Source organism: Sphaerodactylus townsendi, linkage group LG03 (genome assembly GCF_021028975.2).
Source record: "Sphaerodactylus townsendi isolate TG3544 linkage group LG03, MPM_Stown_v2.3, whole genome shotgun sequence".
In the NCBI taxonomy this organism is placed as follows: domain Eukaryota; kingdom Metazoa; phylum Chordata; class Lepidosauria; order Squamata; family Sphaerodactylidae; genus Sphaerodactylus; species Sphaerodactylus townsendi.
This window is the reverse complement of record NC_059427.1, coordinates 132,651,562-132,678,960: the sequence shown is the minus strand read 5'-3', so window position 1 is coordinate 132,678,960 and position 27,399 is coordinate 132,651,562. Positions and strand designations below refer to the sequence as shown.

The following is a 27,399-nucleotide window of genomic DNA, read 5'->3' as shown; positions in this document are numbered from 1 at the left end:
GTTGGGGATCAGAAAAGATGTTGCCAGGTGCCCTGGCACATGCAGGCACCACATTGGGGACCTCTGCTCTAACCATTGTTGAAGGCTTTCACAGGCGGATTCAACTGGTTGTGGTGGGCTTTCTGGGCTGTATGGCCGTGGTCTGGTAGATCTTGTTCCTAACGTTTTGCCTGCATCTGTGGCTGGTATCTTCCGAGGTGTATCACAGAGAGTGTATAACAGACTTCTCTCTGTGATACATCTCTGAAGATGCCAGTCACAGATGCAGGCAAAACGTTAGGAACAAGATCTACCAGACCACGGCCACACAGCCCGGAAACCCCACCACAACCAGTCTGCTCCATTTGCTGCCCAGGTTCTCCCTGTCTGGTTTATGGTGATCTTTTTGAACAGAACCCGTTCAGAGAGCACTAGTGTGCCCTCCGAACAGGAAAGTTAGCATTTTTGAAAGCGCCACCCACATGTGAATCTTTTTGCCTCGGCGGCTGTGCAGGTTCCAAAACAATAACACCATCTCTCCCATACAGTTATCTCAGCAACAACAACAAATGTTAAAAAAAGGGCTGAAACTTTAAACTTTCCGCAGATTGGACTAAATCCCATTGAATTCAGTGAATAATGCCTCAGATCAGGCCGCATGTTGGAACTGAGGCATGTTAGAGCAATAGCTATATAAGCTTAAGAAACGTGGATATGAACACAAGGGCACGTACACACTATTACAGGCTCACTTTAATATCAGGAGCATCCAGCAACCCTTGATGAGAGGGGCGTCTTCTATTGCCTTGAAGAGGCCTCCCCCCCCCCCCGGCAAGGCAAAGAAGGGTGCGAGAAAGACAGAGAAACTCATCGCAGAGACTGACGACGAGCCTCTGCAAGGGCGCCTGCTTGTTGTGCTCGCCGCCTTAGCCTCTCACAGGGGGCGGAAGGAAAGGCGGCGACGTCTCCTCCTCCTCGACGCTAGCCCGGCTTATGGCGACGCTGGGCACATCCGGGCTTTTCCTCCTTCGGCGGCCGGCGCCGACGCCGCTGCTGGTGCTCTGACCCGCATCCAGCCCGACTCCATTAGCGGCTGCTCCGCTGCCCACCCCATCCCCGTCCGGGAGGGCTGCGGGGAACGGAGCGCCGGTCTCCCGCGGGGACATGTCCAACCAAGGGGCCCGAAGGAACGGGCCCGTCAAGCTGCGCCTGACAGGTGAGGAGCGCGTCGAGGGACCCCTCCTGGCCCCCACGCGCGTGATGGGGGGACCCCACGGAAAGGGAGGCGCCGGGCGCGGCGGGGCCTTGCTCTCGGGGTGCTCTCGAACGAGACGGAAAAGAAAGAGGGAAAGCACCCCCCCCCCCTTATTTATTTATTTTTGAGGGAAACATGGACGTTGCGGTATCGGGGGAGGCGGGTGTTGAGGCGTTTGGGTCGGGGTGGCGGAGACGAAACGCTTTGGGTGGCGAGGCGCTGGAAGTTGTGGGGCAGAAAGGACTACATTTATATACGTTGATTGGCGAGGCGGGGCAGGGGGAGAGAGAGACCAGGCCCAGTTGTTGTGGCGGAGAATATAGGGTTTCTGAGCGGACTGTGGACGACTAATAAAAGAGGGAAATGGGAAGAGCCCAACTCTCGTGATCTCAGCTGGGTGGGAACAAAGTAAGCCTCCATCTGTATTTGAGATTGAACCTGTAGGCTGAAGGACTCTTGCAAAACCTTCCAGGCCTCAAGAGAAAAGTAAACTCTTCAACTCTGTTTCACCCCCCCCCCCCCGCTCTGAGATAAGGGAAAGGGGCTAGTTGCAAAGAAACCGCATGTGCACAGAAATAAATATTTCTCCTGGAACTTCAGGCGAAACGAGGAGATGATCCGAAAAGCTGCTTACAAAGAAACCCCAGCATTTCGAGCTTGAGCGTTGTGTTGGATCTGGGGCAAGTGCTTGCACAAATGCGTTGCTCTGTGAAATGTTTTGGGGTTTAAATAAATGTGTTGCATTTGGAAAAATCACATATTGTACTTCTGGGGAGCTGTGGGGAGGCAATTGAGGGCCGGTTAACCGAGCAGAGAGGTGCTACAGATAGTCTGACCTCTCCTCTCTTTGAGCGTAAACTTGAATCAGTGTCAGGCTCTTTGTACCCTTTGTTGTGATCTGTGCTGGACTCAACTTCTGTAGTGTGAAGTTATATAGTTCCTTGTGCTGTGCAGTAAAAGTATTATGTTAAGCTTTCTTGTATTATTACATGAACATTACAAACCAGGAAGACAAATAAGAATATGTGGTTAGATGCGGAAGAGAGCCACTGCAACTTCTCTCTTAACAAAAGAATGTTTACTGCCTATTTAGGTTTTAAATGGGTCGTTCTCCCAGGTTTGTAGCATTTTAGCATTAGAAGCAGTATGTAAAAACTGAAGAAAGACAAAAGCATTCTACATTGGAAAAGTTTTTAACTTTTAGGCAGATTTAAAAATCACTATTTTTGCATGTTAATTTCTGTTTCAGTATTGTCAATTTTAACTTTAAATAAGTGAACATGGCTCCTGAATTAACTGCTGCATTTTTGTAAATTCTATTTACTAGCAGGAAAGTAGCCTTAATTTTCACTTACACCAATCTTTCTAGTACATAGCATGTAGTTCTTAGGATTGTTTACGTTGGCCTGTTAAAATACAGTTGGATTGACCAAATGTGAGTGTGTTTATGGGATTCTTGTGTGGTAAACTCCAAAACAGGGTCTTAAAACAGGTGTGCTAGATTGGAATGTGGAATAGTTGTGGCTCAGTTTCTGATGCTAAGTAAGACTGAGCTGTGGTATTGCAGAGCAAAAACTTTGAAAATCTTTGAAAAAGTAGACAGTTGTTTTTATTTTGTGTTTCCCTTGTTCAATTTCTATTTATTGTTTTTGTAGGGTTTTCCTTTGACATCTTGTAATGCATCCAATCAGTGTGCTCTGATAAAAGGCAGAAAGGTGAAATAGCCTTATAATTGTCATTAGATTAGATACTAAAATTGAGTTAAATGATTGTGAAGGCTAGTTATTTTTCTGAGCAAGTTATTTTTTGGTATCAAATGTTGATTTGTGAAAAAAGAGTAACTTTGGCACTTTCGAGGACTGCTAAGATGTATTGCACTTTAACTACGAAACTGTTTGCTCAAGCATTTTAGGTTTTCTGTAGAATAAATGCTTTAAATAAAAAAAAGAATATTATTCAACTTGTTATCCTGTGCATATATGCTTGAGGGTATCCTGTACCGAAGGCAGTGAGACATCCCGATCTTATGCATGGATCATTGGAAGCAAGTGTGTTTCTTAATGTTTGCTTTAGAATACTTTAATCTCATTTACTTTGTGCTTTGATTATCTATTTTGATCTGAAACATACTTCAAGAACTGCTAAATGCTACAGTTATTTGGCGTTAAATGCAGTGTTATTTTACTATAGTGGCTAAAATGTTGGCCTAGGTGGGAGACCCAGGTTTGACTCTCCACTCTACCATGAGGTGACTTTGGACCAGTTATACACACTCTCAGCTTAATCTACCTCACGGATTGTTGTGAGGATAAAATTGGGAGGGGATAAGAACAATTTAAACTGCATTTGGGAGGAAGACAGGGTATAAATTATATTAACAAGTAAATAAATGTTCAAAAGTAGCTTATTTTCAGAATTTGTGGAACTAGTGGCCTCCTCTGCTTCGGTTTCAGCTTTTTTGAATTTGTTCTGCCATCAATTTGTAATATTTATTCCAAATTCATTATCTAATTATTTATTGGAATTGACTGTGAAAAATTGATTTAGAAACTGGATTCAATTAGCAGCATTTAGGAAAGAAAGATTACATGTTTAGATGGAAACATTGTTTTGACTGACTGGAGAAATGACAGAATAGTGTTTGGAACTGATGTGAAACTAATGTCCAACTTCCCTGCCCATCTTGAAGAGCCAGATAAAAGATTTAACCTAGGCTTGCTTTTGAAAAAAAAGTTGATTCTTCATAAAGTTGATTCATAAACGGATTCTTTTTTTAGAATGGTCAGAGAAATGGTCAAGCTGAAGTGGTTGAAACAGAGCTGGTTTAAGTTAAATCCACCTAAGACAGAGGTCCTATGCCTAAGATGGGGGGATGCGGATGGGAGTTGTCAATTGCCAACTCTTGACAGCATATAGTTAACCCTGTTACTAACGGTCTGCATGTTGGTATGATCCTTGATGCCTCCCTTTTTGTGGAGGCACAGGTAAAACACATTACTCGCTTCACTTTTCACCACCTCCACTGGGCAAGAGAATTGGCACCCTGTCTGTCCTATACTAACCTAGAGGTGCAACGCTCACCTCTAGACTTCAACTCACTCTACACAGGGCGATCATTGGGTCTGCTCTGGAAACTCCAGCTGGAACCCTGCACACATAACCTGTGCTCCGCCAACTACATTGGCTCCAGGTAGAGTGCTGAATCAGGTTCAAGGTTCTGGTGCTCACTTTTAAAGCCCTAAATTAAAGGTCTGGGACCATTGTATTTGCAGGACTGTCTTTCCCAGTAAGTTTTCTGAAGGATGCTGCATTCAGCGAATAATAAACTGCTGGCAATTCCAGGCCCAAAAAAGATCTGGCTAACTTTGATACTTGCCCTGGCTCCAACCTTGTGGAATGCTTTGTCCAGTGAGACCAGGGTCCTGTGAAACTTGATGCAGTTCTGCAGGGCTTGTAAGACAGAGCTGTTCCACCAGGCATATGGCCAAGGAAGCTACAGTTTTCTACCATCTAAAAGGCCTCCCTCTCCCCACAACCCTCCTTTTTTTCTGGTTTTTGAATGTTATACCTACAATCTGAGTTTTTAAATTGTAATATAATGTGTTTATTCTTTGTAGTATGTTGGAAGCTTCCCGAAATCTGTTAGGGGAAGGGTGGCATACAAATCAAATAAATAATAAAACCTGTACAGAAGGTGTGATTTTGGACTTTTATTGGTCAAGCTGAATTAATTAGTAAGGGCAGTTAAATCCTATGCAAAGTATGGAAGGTTACTCTTTCTTCCTGTTGTCTGACTGGAAGCTAAAGCAGACTGGTGATGGGTGTTTTTGTACTTTCCTCATCAGGCAGATCATGTGAAAAGCTGTACTGATTAGAGTATGTCTTTTAGGTTTTTTTTTTTTTAAAAAACATGACTTCCTTCAGGAGATTATACAGAATTAACTGTATGGAAATGAAAAATTGGAGGTGAGAAGATGGTAGAGAATAGAGTGCTGGACAAGATCCTGGGAAATCCAGGTTTGAATGCCTTCTGTGGAAGCTCACTGGGAGACCTTGGACGGGTCAGAAACTCTTAGTATGGCCTCAATAACAGGGTTGTTGTGAGAGAATGAAAGAGGGAAGAATGTTCCAACTGAGGAGAAAAGTGTGGTATAAATAAATGCAAATGCAGTGGATGAAAAAAATGTGAAAACCTCCCAAAGATTTGAACCTGAGTCTTTCAGATCGTGGTCTAACACTCCAACCATTGCAACTCCACTGGCTCTCCATTGAAGTATTTAGGATTGTACTTGATTATTATATCAGTTTTGTGCCATGAAATACTGTGTTGTGTAGTGGTGTGCAGTCAAGTATATCTGAGCCCCCAAAAATATTTTTTCAGTTAAATAAACATCGGATAATCTCCCTATCAGCTGGTTATTCTAATTTTTTTTAAAGTGGGAGGATTATTCAGGAAGGCCAAATAGCTACAATTAAAGGACTTGAAAGTTGTCCATTTCTTAATGTTGGAGGTTTCCAGGACAACAGGAGGGAGGACAGGGATTAGGCATTTATCTTAGACAAATAGGAGAGGTATGGGGTAGCTGTAGTACTGTTTGCCCAATCACAGCCGCTATTTTACAGGATTGTTTGGCTTCAAATGTGAAGTCCAACAGCCTTGTTCCTCCCTCCAGCAGGTTTCCCAGGGAGCAGGAGGAAGGGAGAAAAAGGCATTGGCAAATAGGGTTGTATATTAGAGGGAGCAGTTCTCCTTGCCCAATCACATGAGTTGTTTCATGACTGGTTAAAAGCACTTCTGCCCACAGAACACAATTTTCACACCTCCCTTGGCAGCCTGAAATGCCTACTGAAATCCTTTCTGCTATGCAAAGGAGCAGTAAGAAAGTTGCTTGCTATATGTGAACAGAACATATGTGGTGGTTGCTTGTTCTTAAGAATCTGTATAAATCCTTACTTTGATTTCTCATAGTCTTTAAAAAATGGAAAGAAATTCTTCTGTACCTTAGAATTTAACCTTTCTTAAGATCAAGGCAAACATTACTTCTTTAGATTAAGACCTATGTATATTTTTATTAAGAACAGTTATCAAATTCCCTACTGTTTTGCATAACAGCAGCCTCCAGAATCTTTAGCTTTGGCAGCTCCCAATATCATACAATAATATTTCTTGCCCATACCTTAATTCAGCAATAATTTGGAGCAATATATTAGCAGTGCATTCTGTGTCTGCTAACAAATCCAATACTTCATACAAAGGAAGAAATGTATACATATACCCATGCCCTTCAATAAACTTCAAGTGGCATACCTCTATACTAAATATGAATACATGTCTAAGACATGCTGGTCATTCCCTCAGTTAAAGATGACAAGTTCAAGAATTAATACTTAAGGGTGAGGTAGGTATCAGGCTACTTCATCCTAACTAATAGCTTCTAAAATTCTATTAGTAACAACACCACTGGTTCTACCTGTTTTCCTGAATATAAGACATCCCTTGAAAATAAGACGTAGTAGAGGTTTTGCTGAAGTGCGAAATATAAGGCATCCTCGAAGTAAAGAGGCGTGGCTAAGTTTTTTGTTGTCGGAGAAGCATGCCCCTGTGACTTAGACACAGAAAAAAAAATAAGAGGCGTCCCCTAGAGAAATAAGACATAGCGCATCTTTGGGAGCAAAAATTAATATAAGACACTGTCTTATTTTTGGGTAAACAAGGTAGCAGACAACTGTAGTGTGGGACTACAGTTGTATTATAATACTGGGTGATGATACTTCAGAGTATACCAGCTGTTTTTCTTCTCACTAAAGCTAATGTCAAGTGGTGAAAATACCTGTTGAACTTCTTGTTTGATAAGTTTTCTTGGTCACTGCCATCCAGTACACAAAATTAATTCTCAAGTTGTTCTCTCTTAAAATGATAAAATTGGTTCTGTCATATCTTGTTCAGTATTGGTTGGTACTAATTCTGTTAGAAATGGATTAAACAGTTTTTAATCTTAAATACTGAGTGAAAGACTAGATCAGGGTTCGCCAAACTTGCTTAATGTAACAGCGACGTAGAATAAACTTCAGATGTTTGGGAGTTGCAATATGTGAACAAATATTACACACACATTTTTATTATTACATGCTCATTTTGTGACAAATGTTTAATATAAATATTAAGAAATGCACATAAGCAATAATAATTATACATGTGTGTAATTGTTACTAATTTTATTAACATTAAATGAGGCTTCCAAAAAAAGAAAAAGAAGAAGAGATATTGCTTATGATATTTCTTTGGCTAAGATTCTAAATATCAGGTCAAAACATGAAGAAAAATATATAAATTAGAGACAGTTGCTGGCTATTCCTGCTCGTTGCAATATTGTGACTCTCCATCTTTGTTGTGAGTTGTTTAAAACCTGGCTGATAGGTTGTCAATGCTGTATGCATACAATGCTGTATGTAATGCTGCAGCGGTTTGGGCACTTCTCCCTCTAACCCCTGCACACAGACTCTTTGCTGCCCTGTCCACATTCCATGCCCCATAGCAAAGCACGACAGCACTGCTGGGTGCAAGGACACACACAGTAGGAGACAGGCCAGGAGAGTGGGAGACCCACTCCACCGACCAGCCTTTCCAGCCACGAGCCGCACATTATGTGGCAGAGATCCACATGTGGGTCAAAGGCCGCAGTTTGACCACCCTTGGATTAGATTGTGCATTAATTTCCTATTGCTTGTAAAACCTTAGCAAGTACGTCCAAGTATGACTGCTATTCCATAGCTGGGCAGTAGCGACGACAATATAGCTGGTTCAATTTTTTTTTCACTTTTGAAAGTGAAAAAATAAACTTTGTGCAAGTTTACACAAGGCAACACATTTTGTCTATTAAGGATCCCTTGGTGAGTCATAATCAACAAACATTTTTTTCCCAGGAGATCAATTTTACTGGCTATTTGTGCAACATATTACATTTTATCAGTGACTAAGACAGGGTCGGCAACCTTTAACACCCCGACCCGTTTTCTATGGAAAAGAAAACACTTGGAGCCGCAAATACTTTTTGACATAAAAAATGAAGATAACACTGTATATATTCTCATGCAGAGAGAAGTTCCCTTCTTTGGGGCCCATATTTACCCATCAAAGCAAAAGTGGGGTGGGGGTGGGGGTAAAAAGCCTGTTGATTTGTACATGATTCAAATGACCAGCAATAGAACCCCCGTTTCACACATTTCTCTTTTCTTGTATTGAAAGACACTGATTATGCCCACCCCCAAAAGAACCCCCTCAAATTCCACTTGGATGGTGGATCAAAATTGGTGCCTTTAATGGGGTTGTCAACTTCCGGGGCGGGGGCTGAACTTCTCCCCCCCCCCCGAGAAAATGTCTGCCATGGAGGGTGGACTCAACGGCCATATTCCTCACTGCGAATGACCCCCACCCTGGTCCTAAAAGCCACAGCTTCTGAGAATCTACCCCCAAATGTCCTGGGATTTGCCTGCCAGGAGTTGGCAACCCATGACAATCATGGCTGAGGATGATCCCTGCCTTCCTCCCTTCCACGATCTACAAGCTTACCCTCCACTGGCTTACTCTGAAGTAAACCTTTCAAGATCCACGTGCAAGGCTTTCCCCATGCACTCCTGCCCTTCTTGGCAATGCAGAAGCAAACAACTCCCACCCACCCCACCTCCCCATCAAACAGACCCGAAGAGTGCAATCTTTAACTCCTTTAAAACCTGACATTGTCTTTCCCACCTGGACTCAGCCAGGTTGCCATCTGCCAGGAAAGCCCCTGGAACTCAATGGGGCTGCTGGGGGGGTCTGCAACCCAAGGTGGCACTGCTGGGGTCCCCCATGTGGTCTCTCTCCCCAAGAAGGACCTGGGGGAGGAGGAAATGAGGCCCCCAAAAGCAGGGTTGACCCCTGACCCCCCATTCAAGAGGGGTGGACTGAGGTTAGGATTGCGCTGAAAATCTGCGTTCCTGCAACTTCCTCCCATTTCCTGCCCTTTGCCGCTCACCTGTTTAAGAGGATCCACCAGCGGTGCTCCGCCCCTGCCCCACACCGTCATCACCAGCATCAGCCAACCAGGCAGCTGGGATAGGGAAGCTGGAAGTAGCTTGGGATAGCCATCTCGGGCTGTGCCTCTTTAGGAATGGGGACTCTTTCCCATTAACCCTTAGGGCAACTCTCTGAAGGAGGCTGAGAGGACTCAAGCCACATGGAGCCGCAGTGCAAGGACGAAAGAGCCGCATACGGCTCTGGAGCCGCAGGTTGCAGACCCCTGGACTAAGACAATCAATAGCTGTGTGAACAAGAGTGGATAGTGGCTAATGCAAGTCAGCACCTCTTTCAATTAGGGCAGTTATTAGGACACAAACATATGTTTTGCTCAGAAACAGCCCATTCACAACTACGAAGCAAAAGCTGAGTTTATCATCTAACGTTGCTTAGTGGATTTCTAATACGTGCAGATAGACTAATGCTGTTTAGAGCATACGGTATGTTTTGGCAACAAATTGGAATGTTATCAGTGATCATACACATGCTACAGTAAAATATAATTCAGAGAAGAGTCATGGATTACATGGTTTTTTTCATTACCCCCAATGGTATTTTGTTGGTATTCTTAGTTCAGGGGTCAAAATATATGGAATGTTGTGTTTATACATTTTTCTTTTCACTTTTAACATTCATGTTAAGTCAGAGTTGAAGGTTAAATTAGCTGAATGTGACAGGTGAAACTAATGTAGTGTCGAAGGCTTTCACGGCTGGATTCAACTGGTTGTGGTGGGTTTTTCGGGCTGTGTGGCCATGGTCTGGTGGATCTTGTTCCTAACGTTTTGCTTGCATCTGTGGCTGGCATCTTCAGAGGTGTATCACAGAGGGAAGTCTGTTACGCACTGTGTCTAGTGAGAAGAGAACGTTTAGTGGGGTATATATTGTCCATGTCCCAGGGTGGGGAACCAATCAGTAAGTTCCACAACAAGTTCCACCCAAAGATGGGAAGCCCCAAGGGTATGGGTGGAAAAATGGAAACACTAAGGGGAAAATGGTATTTTCTTGTCTTTCCCCCTTTTTGTTTTCCGATGGAAAAAATTGAAAGCACTGAAGAAACCTATGAAATAACTGGCTGTTGTGTGTTTTTCAGGCTGTGTGGGCATGATTTGGTAGTTTTTGTATCTAATATCTTGCCCTCATCTATGGCTAACATGTCACGATAAGATGTATTGCTCTTTGTGGTACAGTGGGGAATCAAACCAAGAGAGAAACACATCTTACCATGACATGCCTCTGAAGATGCCAGCCATAAATGTGGGGAAATTGTTAGTAGCAAAAATTACTAACCACAGTGATATAGCCTGGCAAACACGTAACAGCCAAATCTATTAAACACATTCTCTTTTTGATTCAAGTGGGTTAGCTGTGTTGATCAGTAGCAGCAGAAAAATATTTGAGTCCAGTGGCATCTTTAAGACCAAAGAATGAAACTTTATTGATCTTAAAGGTGCCACAGGACTCAAACTTTTTTCTCCTTTTGAATTAATAAAATGCTTTTTTAAGATAAGGTTTTTGTAGAATGAAGATTGTCTTACATAAAAAAATCTACAACATTAAATAATTTCAATGTTGTGCCTCCACAACATAGTGGAGGAATGTTGTTTCCTCGAGAAGTCATCCCAGTATTTCATTCATTGTGATCGTGCTTTGTTTGTAAGGGTTGGAACCTGGCTGCAAACTAGTAGCTGACAGGAAGGAGGTGGTAAGGGGATGAGTCATCAAGCTCCAGGCGCAGAGTGTCTTACAGCTTACATATGCTAACAGCTGTGGTGAAAGTAAGGCAATGGTTTGTCATCTCACACCTTGCTAGAATGTTGCACCTAAAGGGACAGAGATTGCTAAGAGCCAAATGGCTAGACAGTAAACTCTTCCTCTTGAAGCAGAAAGGACAAAAGGACTAGGGGGCAAATCTCTTGTCTGGGTGTGTATTTGGGGATTCTTTGAATAGCTGGAAAAAGCTCTCTTCCATTTTTCTCTTCTCTGTGGATATACTGCAAGCCATGAAGGACTAAACTTTTACCAGGGGATGTCATCTTGTTCTTGTGCAAGTGACAATAGAATGAAGATGAGAAGTAAGGTAAGGCAGAACTTAAACTACTGCAACTTTAAAAAATACTTGTGTGTCTTATTTAAACCTCGTTTAGGAGAATTACTGTGTGTTTCATCTTCTCTTTGAATGCTAGAGCAGGAAATGTATTGTTTTTATTGTCAATGATGTATATTATTTCAAAGATGTAATTTGCTACTTTGTTTCCTTTAGTGGTTTCTTCTGGGTGAATGAATGGCAAACATCTTTCCTTCACATTGATTTTTTAAGGAGAGAAAATAATTATTTCATTGTGTTCCTTTAAAAGTTTCTGTTTTATGTTATCATGCCTCAGAGGTAATCAGGCATCCTATATATGTATGTACTTAAAGTTCATCACGTAAAAATGTTCTCAGTAGTATTTATGACCTATTCTGGGCAAATGTATACATAACTGAGATTGTAGCAGACTAAGATCTGAAAATCCTAGTACTGTTGGTTTTTGTTGATAAATGTTACGGAATGTTGAAGTTTTGGTGGTCTAGTTTTGGATTGAACTGATGGAGAGCATAATAGCTAATCTCATGGTGTGTGTATATTACTGAGAACATGTCACTAATTGTCCTTTGACTTTCTTGTATTGAGTACAAGTCACTGAGCTGGCTTTGATTTATAGTACCACAAATGAGTCCAGTATATCTTCATTGCCTGTACTGCAAAATTATTTCATATGACTGAAACTTTCTTTCCTTGAGGTTTTTGTTTTTGTGTCCAGTGAGGAGAGCAAGGACATATGCGGGGCAGGCCCTCATTAACTGCCTCGTGATTTTACATTTATTTCTGCAGCATTCCTCTCCATTGCATACTAACCAATGTTCAACTTGATTGTCTTTTAAAAGTATTGCAGAAATTCTTAAAGAGATTTTAAATCTTACCAGTACTGCAGACTTAAACCTAGCCACCAAAAGGTAACTGAAATGTTTAAAAAGTCTCAAGTATTGGTCAGATTTTAAAAGTTCATTAATATTCATGTTATGTGAAACTGTGTGAGCTTTGGGTGAACTGGCCCGGTTGGATCCTGGACCTGCCCTGGAGTTCTGTTTAGTTTTCATTTTGTTGCTGGTTGTTTTGTCTAATTATATATTTGTGTGTGTGTTTTTGTAGGCCATTTTTGAGTTTTCAGTAAAGAGTCAAAATGGATATAAATACTTAAATAGAGAAGAGACTCTGGATCAAGCTGGACTGGTAGATGGTAGACATAATTGTGCTAAGCAGTTTGTATTTGGGCATGGTAAAATATTTTGAGAAACATAAATATTATATGAGGCAAGAAACTGAAACTGACAGCCAAATGTTGTGTTTTCCCCACATAAACATATCATGTCCATCCTTACATAAAAGATTTGTACATTTGACAAATGAGTTCTAATAATGATTTAAACTCCCTTCCCCATATTTGTTAGCTCATAATTTAGGAATTATTAGAAGTATTCAGTTAAATAAATATAAGCCTAGTGGTTTAAAATAGTGGCTTTCCCTTTCAATGTGAGTTGAAATTATGTAGTGAATCAACAACAGCTTGCAATGCTAATGTCTCAGAGCAGTGATAATGTTGCAAGTGTCTGTTTTCATTTGGCAGTAAGACCCATCTTGTTAATCGATTGGTAGGAGTCATCCATGCTAAAATCTCTTCCCTTCCTCAGATTAGTCCAGTATAACATGCCATTGAGAAGAAAGGCAATTACGATAAGGGTTCCTTCTACTCTTGAGGAAGGGAGCTTTGTTAAGAATAAGTTACTATCCAGACTAAGCACAAACCAGTTGAATGGACATGCTGAACCAGCAAAAGTTGGGACTCAACTGTAGGACATCATAGGGAACTGAGAGCCCCCCCCCCCCTTTCCTATAGCCTGGGCTACATCCTTCATCCTGCCAATATCTGCAGAAATGCATCTTCTTTCTGAGAAGAAGAAGGAAAAGAAGAAGAGTTGGATTTATATCCCCCCCCCTTTCTCTCCTGTAAGGATACTCAAAGGGGCTAACAAACTCCTTTTCCTCCCCCCCCCTCACAACAAACACCCTGTCAGATAGGAGGGACTGAGAGAGCACCAAAGTCACGCAGCTGGCATGTGTTGGAGTTCACAGGCTAATCTGAATTCCCCAGATAAGCCTCCACAGCTCAAGCGGCAGAGCGGGGAATCAAACCTGGTTCCTCCAGATTAGAGTTCACCTGCTCTTAACCACTACGTCACTGCTGCTTAGTGGTTACAGTTGGGCTTCCAAGCATATGCTCCTCTGTACGTTCCAGGCTTTGGCTGTGGCCCTTTACTATCTCTGCTCCTGGAGTTCTCGGGAAGACTCTGGAGTTGTAGGAGATAGGCAGTTTCATTTAGGGGATTCCTGATCTAGTGGTTCCAAGGGAGCTTGAACAGGTGCCTGCTGTTAGAGAGAGGAAGCTAGTCTGCCCCAGAGCTTCTGCAGTCTTGGCCATAGTGGGGAGCATGGAGAGCTTTTTGTCTTTTGAGTAGTCTTTTTTTGCAGGTAGAAGACTAGGTATGGGCAGGCCTTGTCACTATGTTTTGTTTTTAGAATATTTAAAAGGCTCCCTTGTCCAGACCATGAAACCCAGACACGAAACCCAGATGGCATATTGTGGAGCTGAGGACAATGAAGAGGGAAGAGCGACTGTTAGAGTGCAGCTTGAGGAAATCAGACTAAACAAGAAGACTTTCTTCTCTGCAATCGTTGCATCTGCGAGTAGCTGTTTAGTGGAGTTGTTCCGAGTGTAAATGGGCTGTTTCTCTCCATTGGGAAAGTGGCGACAACGTCTTCCATGAGACCCAGCTGTGAAGCATTTGCTAGGCACTTCCAGGATAAAATTGCTAACATTTGCTGAGAGATGGACGCCAGCAGAATGAGTGGTCCCATGGAGATGTCCAGAGCACCACCTAGTCGGTTTTCCCAGGACCAGTTTCAATTATTGATACCTGAGAATGTGGTTGCTTGTTGGAATCCCGCCCATCCTTGCCCATTGTGGCTAATTAAAGCTAACTGAGGGGGGAGGGGTTGGGTCCATGTATGTCCACAAGGTGGTTAATGCCTTGCTGAGAAGCGATGCTGTCAGTTTTGAAAGAGGCTGTGATCCATCCCCAACTGAAACTGCCTTCCTTTGGACTCAGAGGCAATGTCAAATTATAGGCCAGTGGCTAATATCCCCTTTTTGGGCAAGATCCTGGATTAGGTAGTAATGGGTCAACACACTTGGAAGAAATGAATTATCTAGATTCCTGTCCATCAAGATTCAGGTGGGAGTTCATCACTGAAACTACCTTGGCTACCCTGATAGATGTCAGGGAGAGAGCCAGGGGTCATGCATCTCTGTTGGTTCTCCTTGACTTCTCAGCAGCCTTCGATACCACCGATCATGGTATCTTGCTGGACCATATGCAGCTAATGGAAGTGGGAGCCACTGTTTTACACTGGTTCTTCTACCAATGAGTGGCTGCAGAGGGTAGTTGCGGGGGATGTGAGTTCAGAACCCTGGGAGCTGTTCTGTGGAGTCCCAACTGTTTGGTGCTGTCTCCTACACTATTTAACATCTATGAAGATGCTGGGGGAAGTATCAGGAGGTTCAGTGTGGAGTGCCATCAATATGCTGATGAGACCTAGCTAATCTCTAGATTCCATCCTCATCAGGTGAGGCAGTGCAGGTGCTGGAACACTGCCTGGAGGTGGTCATGAACTGGATGGGGGTGAATGATTGAATCTGAATCCTGACAAGACGGAGGTGCTGTTTGTGCTGGGTTCTAAAGTCCAACCCATAGTGTGTCACCTTTGCCTGAACTGGGGATTTTTTGCCCCAGAAGGGTGAGAGATTTAGTGGTTCTCCTGGATATGCAGCTGTCTATGGAGCCACCGATGGTGGTGATGGGGCTACTAATATCTTCAGCTGGTTTGCCAGCTCCACCCATTTCTGGACCAAAATGACCGGGCCACAGTTGTCCAAACTCTGATAATCTTCTGGTTGGACTGCAATGCACTTAATGTGGGGCTACCCTTGAAAGCTGTCCAAAAGGTGCAGCTGGTGTACCATGGTGCATCTCGGCTTCAAACTAACACCTCAGGCCATGCGCATATTACGCCAGTACTGAAGGATCTTCCCTGGCTCCCAGTTTGCTACCATGCTCAATTTAAGGTTTTGGTTATGACCTATATCCTAAACAACCTGGGACCACGGTATTTGTGCGAGAGCCTTCTGCCGTACAGACTGGTCTAGGTTATGAGGTCATGGGGTGTCCTTTTGGCAGTCCCTTACCCTTCTGAGGTGAGGGGGGTGGGGGCTGCCCAGAGGGGTTTCTCTGTAATAGCCCCCACTTTATGGAATGCCCTCCCACTAGACGTCTGACAAGCACCAACACTATATACCTTTTGGTGCCTGGTTAAGACCATCATTTTTGCCTGGGCATTTGAATGACAGATGCCATCTACCCCCAGTCCATGGGGCTTTTTTGGCACCTGGGAGAGTTAGGGCGGGGGTGGGTATGTTCATGTATTTTTTAGTTTTAAGTATGTTTTTAGGAATTTTTATCTGTATGTGATGCTGTTTTGTTGTAATGTGGGCAGCATTTTTAGATTGTTGTAACCCACTCTGGAATGTATTTGAAGGGCAGAATAGAAATCAACTAATAAACAAACAAACAAACAAACACGACATTAAAAAAGGAACAATAAGGATTGAAATTCAGGAAAAAACCCCATAATTTAAAGACAGTCCCAGTGTATAGACCCCAGCATGTTTTGAGGGGTAACCGGGGTAAGCCCTGGTTAGTACTTGGATGAGAGACCACCAAGGAAGTCCATGGTTGTTATGCAGAAGACGGCATTGGCAAACAACATCTGTTAATCTCTTGCCATGAAAACGCTACTGGGTCTCATGGAAAAGTTGGCTGTGTCTGATTGGAACTTCCCCCAAACATCTATTAGATGCTTGTGGCTTTCCAGTGTTCTAGTGGCATCCTTGTAGTGTTTTATTTTGTCTGGCCCGCTTTATTCAGTTCAGTCAAACCTTATGATCGGTCTTTACTCTGTGCAGCCAAACTCAGAGATGAATAATAGAGGGAAGGTTCCCAGTCTGTTAATCAAACAGTCCAAGCTGTTTAATTTGGTGGGTTTTTAAAGTGTCTCTCCGAGGGAACATTGAGTAGCTTACAAAAATGCAATTTTAATGAACACATAGAAAAAAACAAAATAAAAGGGGACTGGCTCTTGGCTTGGTCAGCCTTAAATACCTGCAAGCGGGAAGGAAGATTAATGCTCAACCTGGCTGTTGTGCAGTTGGTAGAGCAGGTTGTAAAATTTAAGCCCGGCTTCATCTTTTGCATGAGAAGCAGTGGAAGCAAATTTTTTTCTTCTTATGCTCAGGCTAACCTAGCAGGAATTTGGGCATGAATTCCAAAGTGGGCCACAATCGTAATAGACTTGCCAGGTATTTGGTATTGACCTGGACAAACTGGTATTTTTACTGACTGCCTGCGGGAAAAATTGGGAAAATGTTGGGCGTCTAAATCAGGGGTTGTGAATTTGTAAGGCCTGGGTAGCATTGGCACTCTAGTGCTGGTCCAACCAGAGGAGAACATAGTTGGGCTGAGGGTAATTGCTGGAAGGTTGGCAGTGTGGCTGAACTTGCTGCAGCTGCCCTTGCTATCAAAAGTTATCTGCAAGCCCTGGAATGGAGGCTGGTGGATGAAGGGGGCATTGGGGCAGAAACATGGGCTGAATCAGTGGTGGCTGCAAAACGGCAGTTATCCAGGAGGATGTCTTTCATTGTGCTTCTGGGTCCAAGCCATTCTGCAGCCTTGGCAGTGGCTTTATTGCATCTGTGTTGTTCTGTGCTTGGGAGGTGCTTCTTCCAGCATAAACAGTGGCACTGTTTGAGCTGGGAGGAAGTGGCGTTGAGCCCAAGAACAAAGCAGCAGCCTCTGTTGCTATGTGTTTGCGGCATGCTCCTCCAAGAATAAACATCATGCTTTGCACTTGAGCTCTGAGTGTCCAGTATTTTTTTTTTAGGTATCTGATAACACTGATTCACACACATGGTCCTTGTCTTTAAACACAGATGGCAAATTGAATACCATACTATCAAACAAACCAAAACCTTTAAATACTTAGGTCTGGTCTTCCAGTCAACTGGTTATTGGAGAGCCCAAGCACAGCATGCTACAGAACCTGCTCATAAATCTTCCTCTGCGGTGTCAACATTTTACTTCACAAAAGGAGCTTCCTTTATCCTTGAAGTCTTCTATGGGAAGATTGTATCTCAGCTTTTATATGGTTCTTAGCTCTGCATGTGTAAAGAAAAGCCTTTGTTGAAAGGTAAACCCAAGAAGCATCGCCAAGGAAAATTAGCAGAAGCATAGCTTCTATGTGTTCCTATTGCAATCTCATCCTTGTTACAATTATTGCCATGCTAATGCTGAGCATTTTTACTGTATTTATTCAAGTACAAGACTTGTTCCCCCAAGTATGCCTTAATAGGGGGTCACCTTAAATTTGTATGCAAATTACTGTCATGTCCAATAATAAAAATATTTTTGTATATAACATATGTCTTATTTTTCATTCAGGGTTCTAGTCCTTTCATTTAATTTCACTTCCTTTCAGTCAATTACATATCTCTGTTGTGCCATTTTGCTCTATGAACTAAAATGGTTAATGTTACAAATTCTACTGGTACTTTAGTAACATTTGGACACAAAATAGCCTTCCCTCTTGTTTTGAAAGTTTGGTATCACAACTAAAAGACTCTGTATTCTTAGCACTTGTAGTTCATACCTGCAAAGTATGTCTCCTGCCAGTTATTTCCAGGTTGAAACTACATTGAAGCAGGTTTCTTGTGGAAAGATATGTGTGTATCTTATCAAATTTCATTAATTTTAACTGTACTATTGGATCAGGATTATGAGCTAAAATAAGTCTGAAGGCAATAGCAGCCTGATCTTAACAGTGATACAAAAACATTATCAACTTCAATTATAGCATAATGAAATCATATCAATTTGCTCCATTTTAAAACAATCTAATACTAATAACATAAGCTGCTTCAGAGCTAAAGGAGGATTTGGCTGTTTCATGCCCACATTAAATCTAGTAAATTATTTTAGTACCTTATATGCACCCCCCATGAGTCTTCTGACAAAAGAAAAGGAATGAATTAGAGCCTATAAAGGAAGCATCAATCTTTCACAAAAATTAGGCACAAATGTCTTCATAGCAGAATGGTGAAACAGGAGGCTAAAGTACCATATACTCTGAGAATCAATGCATCCAAACAGGATTTCAGAAATGGGGCTCAAAGAATGATGTTGTCCTCAGTTTACACTCAATGAGCATAAAGAGATTAATCCTAAATTACATTGAAGCAGCACAGCATGAGGTTGTGCTGGAAAGCATTAGAGGCATAGAATACCCCTGTATTGATGGAACTCTAATGGTCCCTCAGCAATCAGTCCTGTTAATACAGCCATATCATTACATATACAAAAAAGTAACATAACTCTAAATATTTTCCTCAATCAGGAAAGAGCCACTAAAGCTGGTCCCCTGCCTCTGTCAAATCTTAGTAGCCACATGATGTGGTCCTCTGAGGTAAAACAGGGAGAGAGAGAGAGAGTGATGGGAAGGGGGGGTCACCTCAGTTTCCTAAGATGGTTCAGTTAAGCATTTATTTTGAAGTGCAATAGGGTGGGACAACTAAAGAGAACCACCTTAAAGGTAGGTAGGTTGGTAGATAGAATATTCATTGCCTAGAGGGAGGTGGGAGAATTTTTCCCTTCACCCCTCCCCCCTTCTGCCCTGGAAACTTGTCAGGTGACCTTAAACGAGTGACATATTTTCAGCCTAACTTACCACTAGGATAACTTACCACTAGGATAAAGTGGAGGAGAATAATGTAAGATGCTTTGGGTCTCCAATTAAGGATAGAGGCAAGGTATAAAAGAAGCATATAAATAAAAATAAAAGGAAATTCTGCTATGCTACTTCTCTTCCAGAAATATAGAATTGATAATTAAATTCTTCTTTCCTTTTTTTTGTTAAATTGGAAGTGTAGATTCTATAAGTTGGCACAGATTAATATGGGGAAAAATGCCTACTTCTTCGGCTAGCAAACTTCTAGCTACTAATTCACCCATTGGAGATGATTTAAAATAAACTGTAGTGGTCAGTTATATATTTTAATTGGAAGCATTTTTTCTGTCATAGAATTCTGAAATGGCTATATGTTTAAGTGTAAAAGTGGATGAGATTTGATTCTTTGGTGGGAATAATGGTCGAGTACGCACAAGGCATTTGCTGCTCAATGGGGACAAATGTGCGTCACTGGAAGATTTCTTGTACTGATGGACTTCCTCAGTCCCCACTTTCACTTTCTATTCTCCCACTGTGCAGAGGACATCTTGTGGGTGTTTCTCACCATCCAATTGAGGAGGCAGGAAATAACTTTTTTCTCCTTCCTGGTTGGGGTGAGACTACCCATCTTCTCCAGTTCTTTTCTTGCCTAGCTAGGGGAGAGCAATTGTAGGTTGACTCTACTTCTCTGCATGCCTTTTTATAGGTTACTTTCCCTTTCCACTTTACCATTGATTTTATTTTGCTTCTTATTATTTAATTCTCCTGCTTCCACTCTCCTCCACCCTCTCTGATCCTCTGATCTTCTACTTCTCACCTTCATATCCATCCCTCTTTCTCTTGGGTGAGAAGTTCAGGAGAAGAGAAAGAGAGACCTCACTGGAGCCAGCTCGTAAGATGCTCTGGTTGGGAACCCGAGCATGCAGACTTCAGGCAGTGAGATCCTGCTGCCTGAGAATGATTTGGAGGTTGCCTTAACAGCTAAGGATGATGCCAACCCAGGGAGCAAGCCTTCTCAGGCTGCTCTCCTCACAGTCTCAGGAAAAGGTAGCAAGCCGGCTCTCACGGCAGGTCTGACAAAAAAGTGTGCCAAAACCTTGCACCCTGAAAAAATGGCTGCCGCTACTTCGCACACTGCTGCAACAGCCTCTGCGGACCCCAGCAATAGTTGGGCAACCATGCTTCTCCCTGAGGTGTTGGCAGATTGACCCTTGGGAGTAAGTGCTGCCAATCAGGAAGATGGTAATGTACTGGCATCTGGTTCCTTCTCTTTACTCCCTGAATTCTACTCTTTTGTTAACGATACTCTGCAGGAGCAGATCCTGCCTCTCATCCAGCAGGGTGAGTCCATAGGTGAATATGTTTGCTTTGGCATCCAATCAACAAGTACCAATATTCTCCAGATACCATCACCCTCTGTCAGAACAAGCAAATTATCGAACCTCTCCTTTGCCCAAGAACCTACTGTATGCCTTCTTACCCCTCCTAGTGATCACAAGAGCTCTCCAGAAGATTCAACAGGAGGAGGCAGAGGTGATCTTTTTATCTCTAGATTGGCCTTACAAACCAGGGTTTCCTTCTTTAGTGGAGCTTTCAGTGAAGTCCCCTTGGAAGATTCCAGTGAATCCTGACTTGTTGCAACAGTGCCCCATTTGGCACCCAGCAGGGCCCAATTTGGCACCCATGGTTTTATATCTTGGGGGTGGTGGTAGGAAGAGGAAACATATTTTTACATACAGTCAAACACATAACACATATGTGAGAGCACATAGACTCGGTGTAGGAATGTGATAGTGGATACCATCATGATCTACAGGAAGGCCTCCACAAGGTGCACATAGAATAGGTCATGAGACATTTTCATGAGGGTATGTCAACTGAAGTATGCCAGTCTCCTAGATTCTGGCCTGGGTCAACTATTTGTCCTCCTACAAGATGATGTCTGTCACAAGCTAAAATTTTTAATCTTTCATTGCCAGGTAGCTGTTTTCACCACAATCCTGCCATATGTAGCTGGTGTCCATATATCTGGACATTCTCAGAACACGGCCATACAGCCCGGAAACCACACAGCACCCCAGTGATTCCGGCTGTGAAAGCCTTCGACAGTACATTCTCATATTGTTCGCTTCCTCAAAGGGGTCATGCAGATCAGCCCTCCTACAGTCCACTGACTCTATATAGTATTTTTGCCTCTCGATAAGCCTCTTTTCATACCCCTGAGGGAGGTTCCCCTTAAATGGTTGGCTATGAAAACTCTCTTTCCTGGGGGTGACTTCAGCTAGAATACTGTTGGAATGGGGAGCCTTGTCAGCCAGAAAGATTCTATGTGTCCTCCATAAGGACAAGGTGTTGCTCAGGCTGGATCCTACCTTCTTTCACAGGAATCATGAGATCTGTATTTCATCCTTCTGCCTGCACTCCAGCAATCCCAAGGACAGAGAGCAGTATGGCACCTGCCCTGGGTGTCACCTGAAGGGGAGTGACATCTCTGCTGCAGCTGTGATGTCCATGCGCCTTGCCTCATTCCACCTGCCGTCTGGCCCCACCGTACCACTCAGCCACTGGCAGTGCCACATCCACCCCAAGTCAGGGAGAGGATCCTGCTGCCCTGAGCCAGAAAAAAGGCACATGGCCAGCCAGCAGGATGACAATTCTTGCTATAGGAGCTATTTTTCATAGATTTGCCTCTGTGAGAGAGTGTCACTCGTTAGACCTCCAGAGCACCCTCAGAATCTCTGGTGTCCTGAGTCCATCAGGAAAGTGGACTCTTCATTTCTTTAACAATGCTTAATAAAGGGCAGTTTCTACTAATATCTCATTTTTCTGGACATCTGGCCTTATCAAAATGAGTGTTTTCCTTGAAAATGTATAATTAAACTGTAAAGCAAACTGATAATGAAGCCTTGACCTCCCCCCCTTCCCACAAATCTCCTCACTCTGCAATATCACCATCATGAATAACCAAAATTAATCAAGGGCCTGTTCAAGTATTTCTCCCTGGGACTGCACTCCAGGGAGTGACCAGGAACCATTCTCATGCTTTTAGCCTTTACCCACTCTCTTTCTCCACAGGTAGAAGTTAATTACCAACAAGAAATACTGCACTTATTGTATGGTGGAATCCTCTCTGATAGAAGTAGAACAAACTTTCTTAACAGTTTATGCTCTCATTTGTGCACAAAATATGTCTGACCTCAGAGGAAAATTCAAACATTTGATCCTGTGCATCAGAATTTAGGTCAACAGATACTACTTTGAGTCTAAGATTTTTATTCTCGTAATTCCTGCCGCTTCATATTCTTTAGCCTTCACTACATATATAATATACGAAAGGCCACAGGTGTCAGAAAATATATATTGCACACACAAGTAGCACTCATTTCTTTGTCATGTTTCCTCAGTCCTATAATACTGGCTTCTCCAGCATTTCTCTTGTCATCCTACATTAAGATAACAAATATGCAATACGATGCGACGGTTATGAACATATCGGTTACAATTTAAATGTACAAAAATCAAACAAACTTTCCTGATTATTATGACCACAGACTACTATATTTTGGCCCTGAAGAACTTTGTGCTGAGATGTAGGGCAAGGGTGATCACTGGTGGTTTATGAGCCAAATAAGTCTGATATTTAAGCTGCTTCTGCTCAGTGCTCATCTCATTCGGAGACAGTGAATCATTTCCCATTTGGCAGCCTTTCTGCCTACAAAGCTGTCTTTGTGAGGCTTTTCCCTTGCTATACATTCAGTCGGCATACCTGACTTTAAGCAAAAACACCACCAATTTTCAGACTAGACTGTAGCAAAGCAGAAATTCGAGGGATCCTTAGGAGGGGATCTTGGAATGGGTGATTCCCATCAAGTGCTCAGGGAGGCAGGAACCATTTCTTCAACTTCCTATCTATCGGGTGGGAGTCACCCAGGTTCAGTTTGGTTGCTTTATGAGCTAATAAACCCAAGGACCACAAAGGAATAGAAAAGTAGTAATGACCCAAACAACTAAGTCATGGCTAGAAGCACATAATAACCGAAGGTCCCCGATCCTTAAAGCCAAAACTAATCTGCCTGTGGCATATGTAGTGAATTATTTATTAAATGATGCATCTTCCGAGATAACTTCTAAGCTTGCAATATATTCAGCTGATTTAATATCTCAAAGACGATATTAAAATGTGATTTTTGATCTATTCAGATATTTAACCACATTGATGTAATTTCTGAGGCTTAAATCATTGTGACAAATGTGAGAAGTTACTTAAACCGACTTTAACATCTGGATATAAAATAGGTCTACCGAAAGTCTGTATATATAGTTTATCTTAATTTTGTGTCTTGGGACTGTTATAGCTGTATTGTGTTTATGATACGAACATACTGTATGCAGAACTATTTATGCCTAATAAAGGTTTACTGTTTACTGTAATAACCGAAGGAGCAAAATGAGCAGTATTTGTGACTACGCTTCTTATGGAATAAGCCGTTATCAATGCTAGAACCAGGATATTGCTTGCCTTGTAGGCATGGGAGATTAATTAGTTAATGGTGTAGCTGATATCTGAGCTGGATAGTTTCTTACTTGTTAATGTAATTGTTAATAGTTTTACTCAGTTTTCAAACAGTCATAACATGGAAAAATCAGTAGTTGTACATACTTGGGAAGTTTTTTCCAGCTGATAATTACTAATATAGTCACATTTAAATGATAATCATATCCTTGAAAATGTTGTATATGCCAATATGTACCTAGGAATTATCATTATCTAATGATGTAGATTGTCCTGAAATATATTTTTCAGGCTGCAAATTTGGATAGTCTTATCTTAAAAACAATTTCATTCATTTCAAAAGGAAATATTTTAGAAGAATTTTTTGTGCTTTTCCAAATTTTCAGATTTTTCCACTGGAAAAAGTTGAACAAAAGCCTGGCTTTTGTGGGGTTTCTGGGCTGTATGGCCATGGTCTAGTAGTTTTAGCTCCTAATATTTTGTCTGCATCTATGGCTGGCATCTTCAGAGGGATGTCACAGTGAGATATGTTTATCTCTGTAGCACAGTGTGCAGTGATTGTGCCATGGAGAGAAACATATCTGACCATGAGATGCCTCTGAAGATGCCAGCCACAGATGTGGGCAAAACATTAGGAGCTAAAACTACCAGACTACAACCATACAGCCTGGAAAACCCACAACCGCCAATTGATTGTGACTGTAAAAGCCTTCAACAATAGATTGAATAAAAGTATTTGGTAAAGCTGCTTTGAAGTTCTTTGATGCAGATAAAAACTGAATATGAATATTTTAAACATATAAGTCTTCTCCTATGTCAGGGTTGAGATTTTGAGGAAGACAAGGCTTAGGAGTACCAGCCTTTTTGCCAGGCGAAGGGAAAGGAAATGCTGGAACAGCAGCAATGAGACTAAACTACATCTTCACCAAAAGCATTCCTGTCAACTCCCTAGGCACCCATGTGTTAGTCAGGACCCTTGGGTTTGGATCTCACTATGAAAATGTGTGATAAGAAGGCCAGCAGTAGATCAAACAACCACAGAACTGAAGGCACAGCCTGGACTAGAAGACTGTGTGTTCTAGGTCCCAGAACTGGTACCATCCAATCTCCAGGCTCCTGAAACAGAAGGTGCAGAGGAAGATGGCATGGTAGTTAGGATGATCTCCTGTGTAAGTCTTAAACCCATGGTTTCAGCACTCAATGTGGGGTAATTAAGATCACCCTGACTTCATCTATGACCCTCTGAATGATTCTTAGAATGAGCTTCATGGTTGGAAACGCATGAGCAAGTTGGCCAGTTGTGTGATTGTCCCATACTTTACTTAAAAAACAACAACAACAACTTGTTTACTCTCTTACTCTCTGTTTTAATGTGAGCACCAGTACCTGTGAGATACTTCACATTTAGTTTTTGCGATTGCAGACTTCATTGTTACTTTTGATGGAGAAGCTTGATATCTGGAAGAACCCTTTGAGATGGACAGTCCACCTATTTCACAAGTTCTCATAGAGGCTGTTTGCTACTTGAATTTACTCCTGTGTTCTCTTCACAGTTAGTTCTCTACATTACTTTTTGACAACCATAATATTAAGCATGAGCAGAGCTAGTGTAGTAATTATGTGAGCACCACTGAAATGTGACTTTATTATACCCTTCTGTGGATAATTCTGCTTGTTTAATTTTGGCAGAATTGAGAAAATGGGAGTGTGGTGGAAAAGGAAACTTTCTGTTTACTGTAAAACAATACTGTGGAGGAGATGTGATGTTTAAAACAGGAGGCTAAACATGGCAGTTGTAGGCATGTGTCTCTCTGCGTCTATAATCTCTTAGGAGTCTGAAGCACAGATTACAGGGGTCTGATTTGTGGTGTTGACTATAAACTCTGTGAAAGCTTTTGGCCAGCGGTTCCTCCTCTATTTTCCTACAGAAAACCTGAACTGTTGTAGTTTATTAATGTTAGAAGCTTAACAAGACAGCAGTTTTGTAAAAGAAAAATCTCATGCCTGCGATTTTGTTTCCTTGTTAAAAATGTCGTTGATTTGTTTGAGTGCTGTTAAGTGGGTAATGGATCAAGCTGCTTCGTGTCCAATAGAACCAAATTCTACTTCATTTAGACATTTGTATATGTATCCTTCATTTTAAAAAATAAAACAATTTTATGATTTATTTAAAAATAGGAGTCTTTTACATTGAACGTGACACTCAAAATAAGCATATTATACAATCCTATGCAGAGTTACTGCAGTCTCAGCCCACTGAAATGAAGGGACTTAGACTGGAGTAACTCTCCTTAGGTCTGCACTGTTAGTGCAAGTAGAAGTTCTGATTGAAAACATATCTGATTGTAGTAGTTGACTGATTTTGCATTACAGAACATTTTAAATGCTGTCATAGGTCACTTTCGCACTTGCAGAATAATGCACATTCAATCCACTTTCACAGTTGTTTACAAGTGGATTTTGCTAATGCACGGTAAAATCCAGCTTGAAAGTGAACTGAAAGTGCATGTGCAAAAGTTCCCATAGTTATTTTAAATTTCATTCTCTTTACATAATTGTGCTCCTGTGTGGGCTGAAGAACTTATGCTAATAATGGAGTCAAGATAGAATATCTTCCAGATGAGATTTATATATCATTAAAGCTATCAGTGAATGGAAAGGCATGAATTACAGTTAAGATGTGGTTTCCTTTTTATATTTAGAGTTATCTGATTTAAATTAGTGACCTCATACTAGGGCTGGTTGCTGTCTTCATGCGTGGTGCTTTATTTTACATGAAGGGCTTAAAAAAGTTTTCAAGGCCTTGCTGCCCTATGTGTTGATCTTTATCGCCTAGTTTCTATCTGGTTTTGTTGGAATTTCCTTTCTCCTTTTGGAAGCAGGAAGGCAGTTTGCATGGGAAGCTGGTTTTTCTGGGAGGCAGCTTCTGTCAGATGGCTACATGAGGGAGGAGGAGACTTTCCCTCTTCAGTGCACTTCTGCTATCTCCAGCTGTGAGCAGTCTGATAGCTTGTCTTTAAAGTTGTAAATCTTTTGTTTGTACTTATCTTAGAAAAGTGTGTATGTGATAAAGATACGGAAATGTTGAATACTATACATTATTTTTTTCTCCAGCAGTTCACTTCAAATGTGTCCCTCAGGCCCAACCACACATGTCTTTTCCAGGTCTGCACAATCCAAACAGTATTCTGAATTATTTTCTGGACAATTCAGGCTCAATTCAGATTGGGATTGCATTGGGCAGGGTAAGAGGATGTCTTCCTTTCCACCATACTGTTTTTCCAACATAAAGTGGACCAGGAGCTTCTATTTGCCCCATTGTGGGACTCCACATGCACTGATTAGGGATACGTAAGTTTCCCCAATGGGGCAAATTGTGCCCCCAATCCAGTGGTGGGATTCAGCAGGTTTGCACCACTTTGGCAGAACTGGTTGTTAAAATGCCTCTTGTAAACAACCACTCGTTAAATTATTTAAATCCCACTATCGGAACCGGTTGTTAAACTATTTGAATCCCATCACTGCCCCAGTCCATTTCAGATTCACTGTGTGTGGGGTTTAGCCCTCTTTTCCTCACACACTATAGTACTGATCCATAGTTTGTAGTTGTAAACTGAGTAGTGAATGCCATAAAATTAGTGTGCTCCCCCAAAAAACTGATGGAA

The 27,399-nt window shown here is 42.0% G+C and overlaps 1 protein-coding gene across 1 annotated transcript in view; it reads left to right on the top strand.

Moving 5' to 3' along the window:
* The first annotated feature begins 857 nt into the window (after positions 1–857).
* SMURF2 (SMAD specific E3 ubiquitin protein ligase 2) overlaps positions 858–27,399 on the top strand; it is a 75,569-nt gene continuing 49,027 nt past the window's right edge. The window contains exon 1 of the mRNA XM_048488630.1: positions 858–1,195. Within this exon, the coding sequence (XP_048344587.1) occupies positions 1,144–1,195 (52 nt within the window). The 5' untranslated portion in view covers positions 858–1,143. The remainder of the gene's footprint in view (positions 1,196–27,399) is intronic.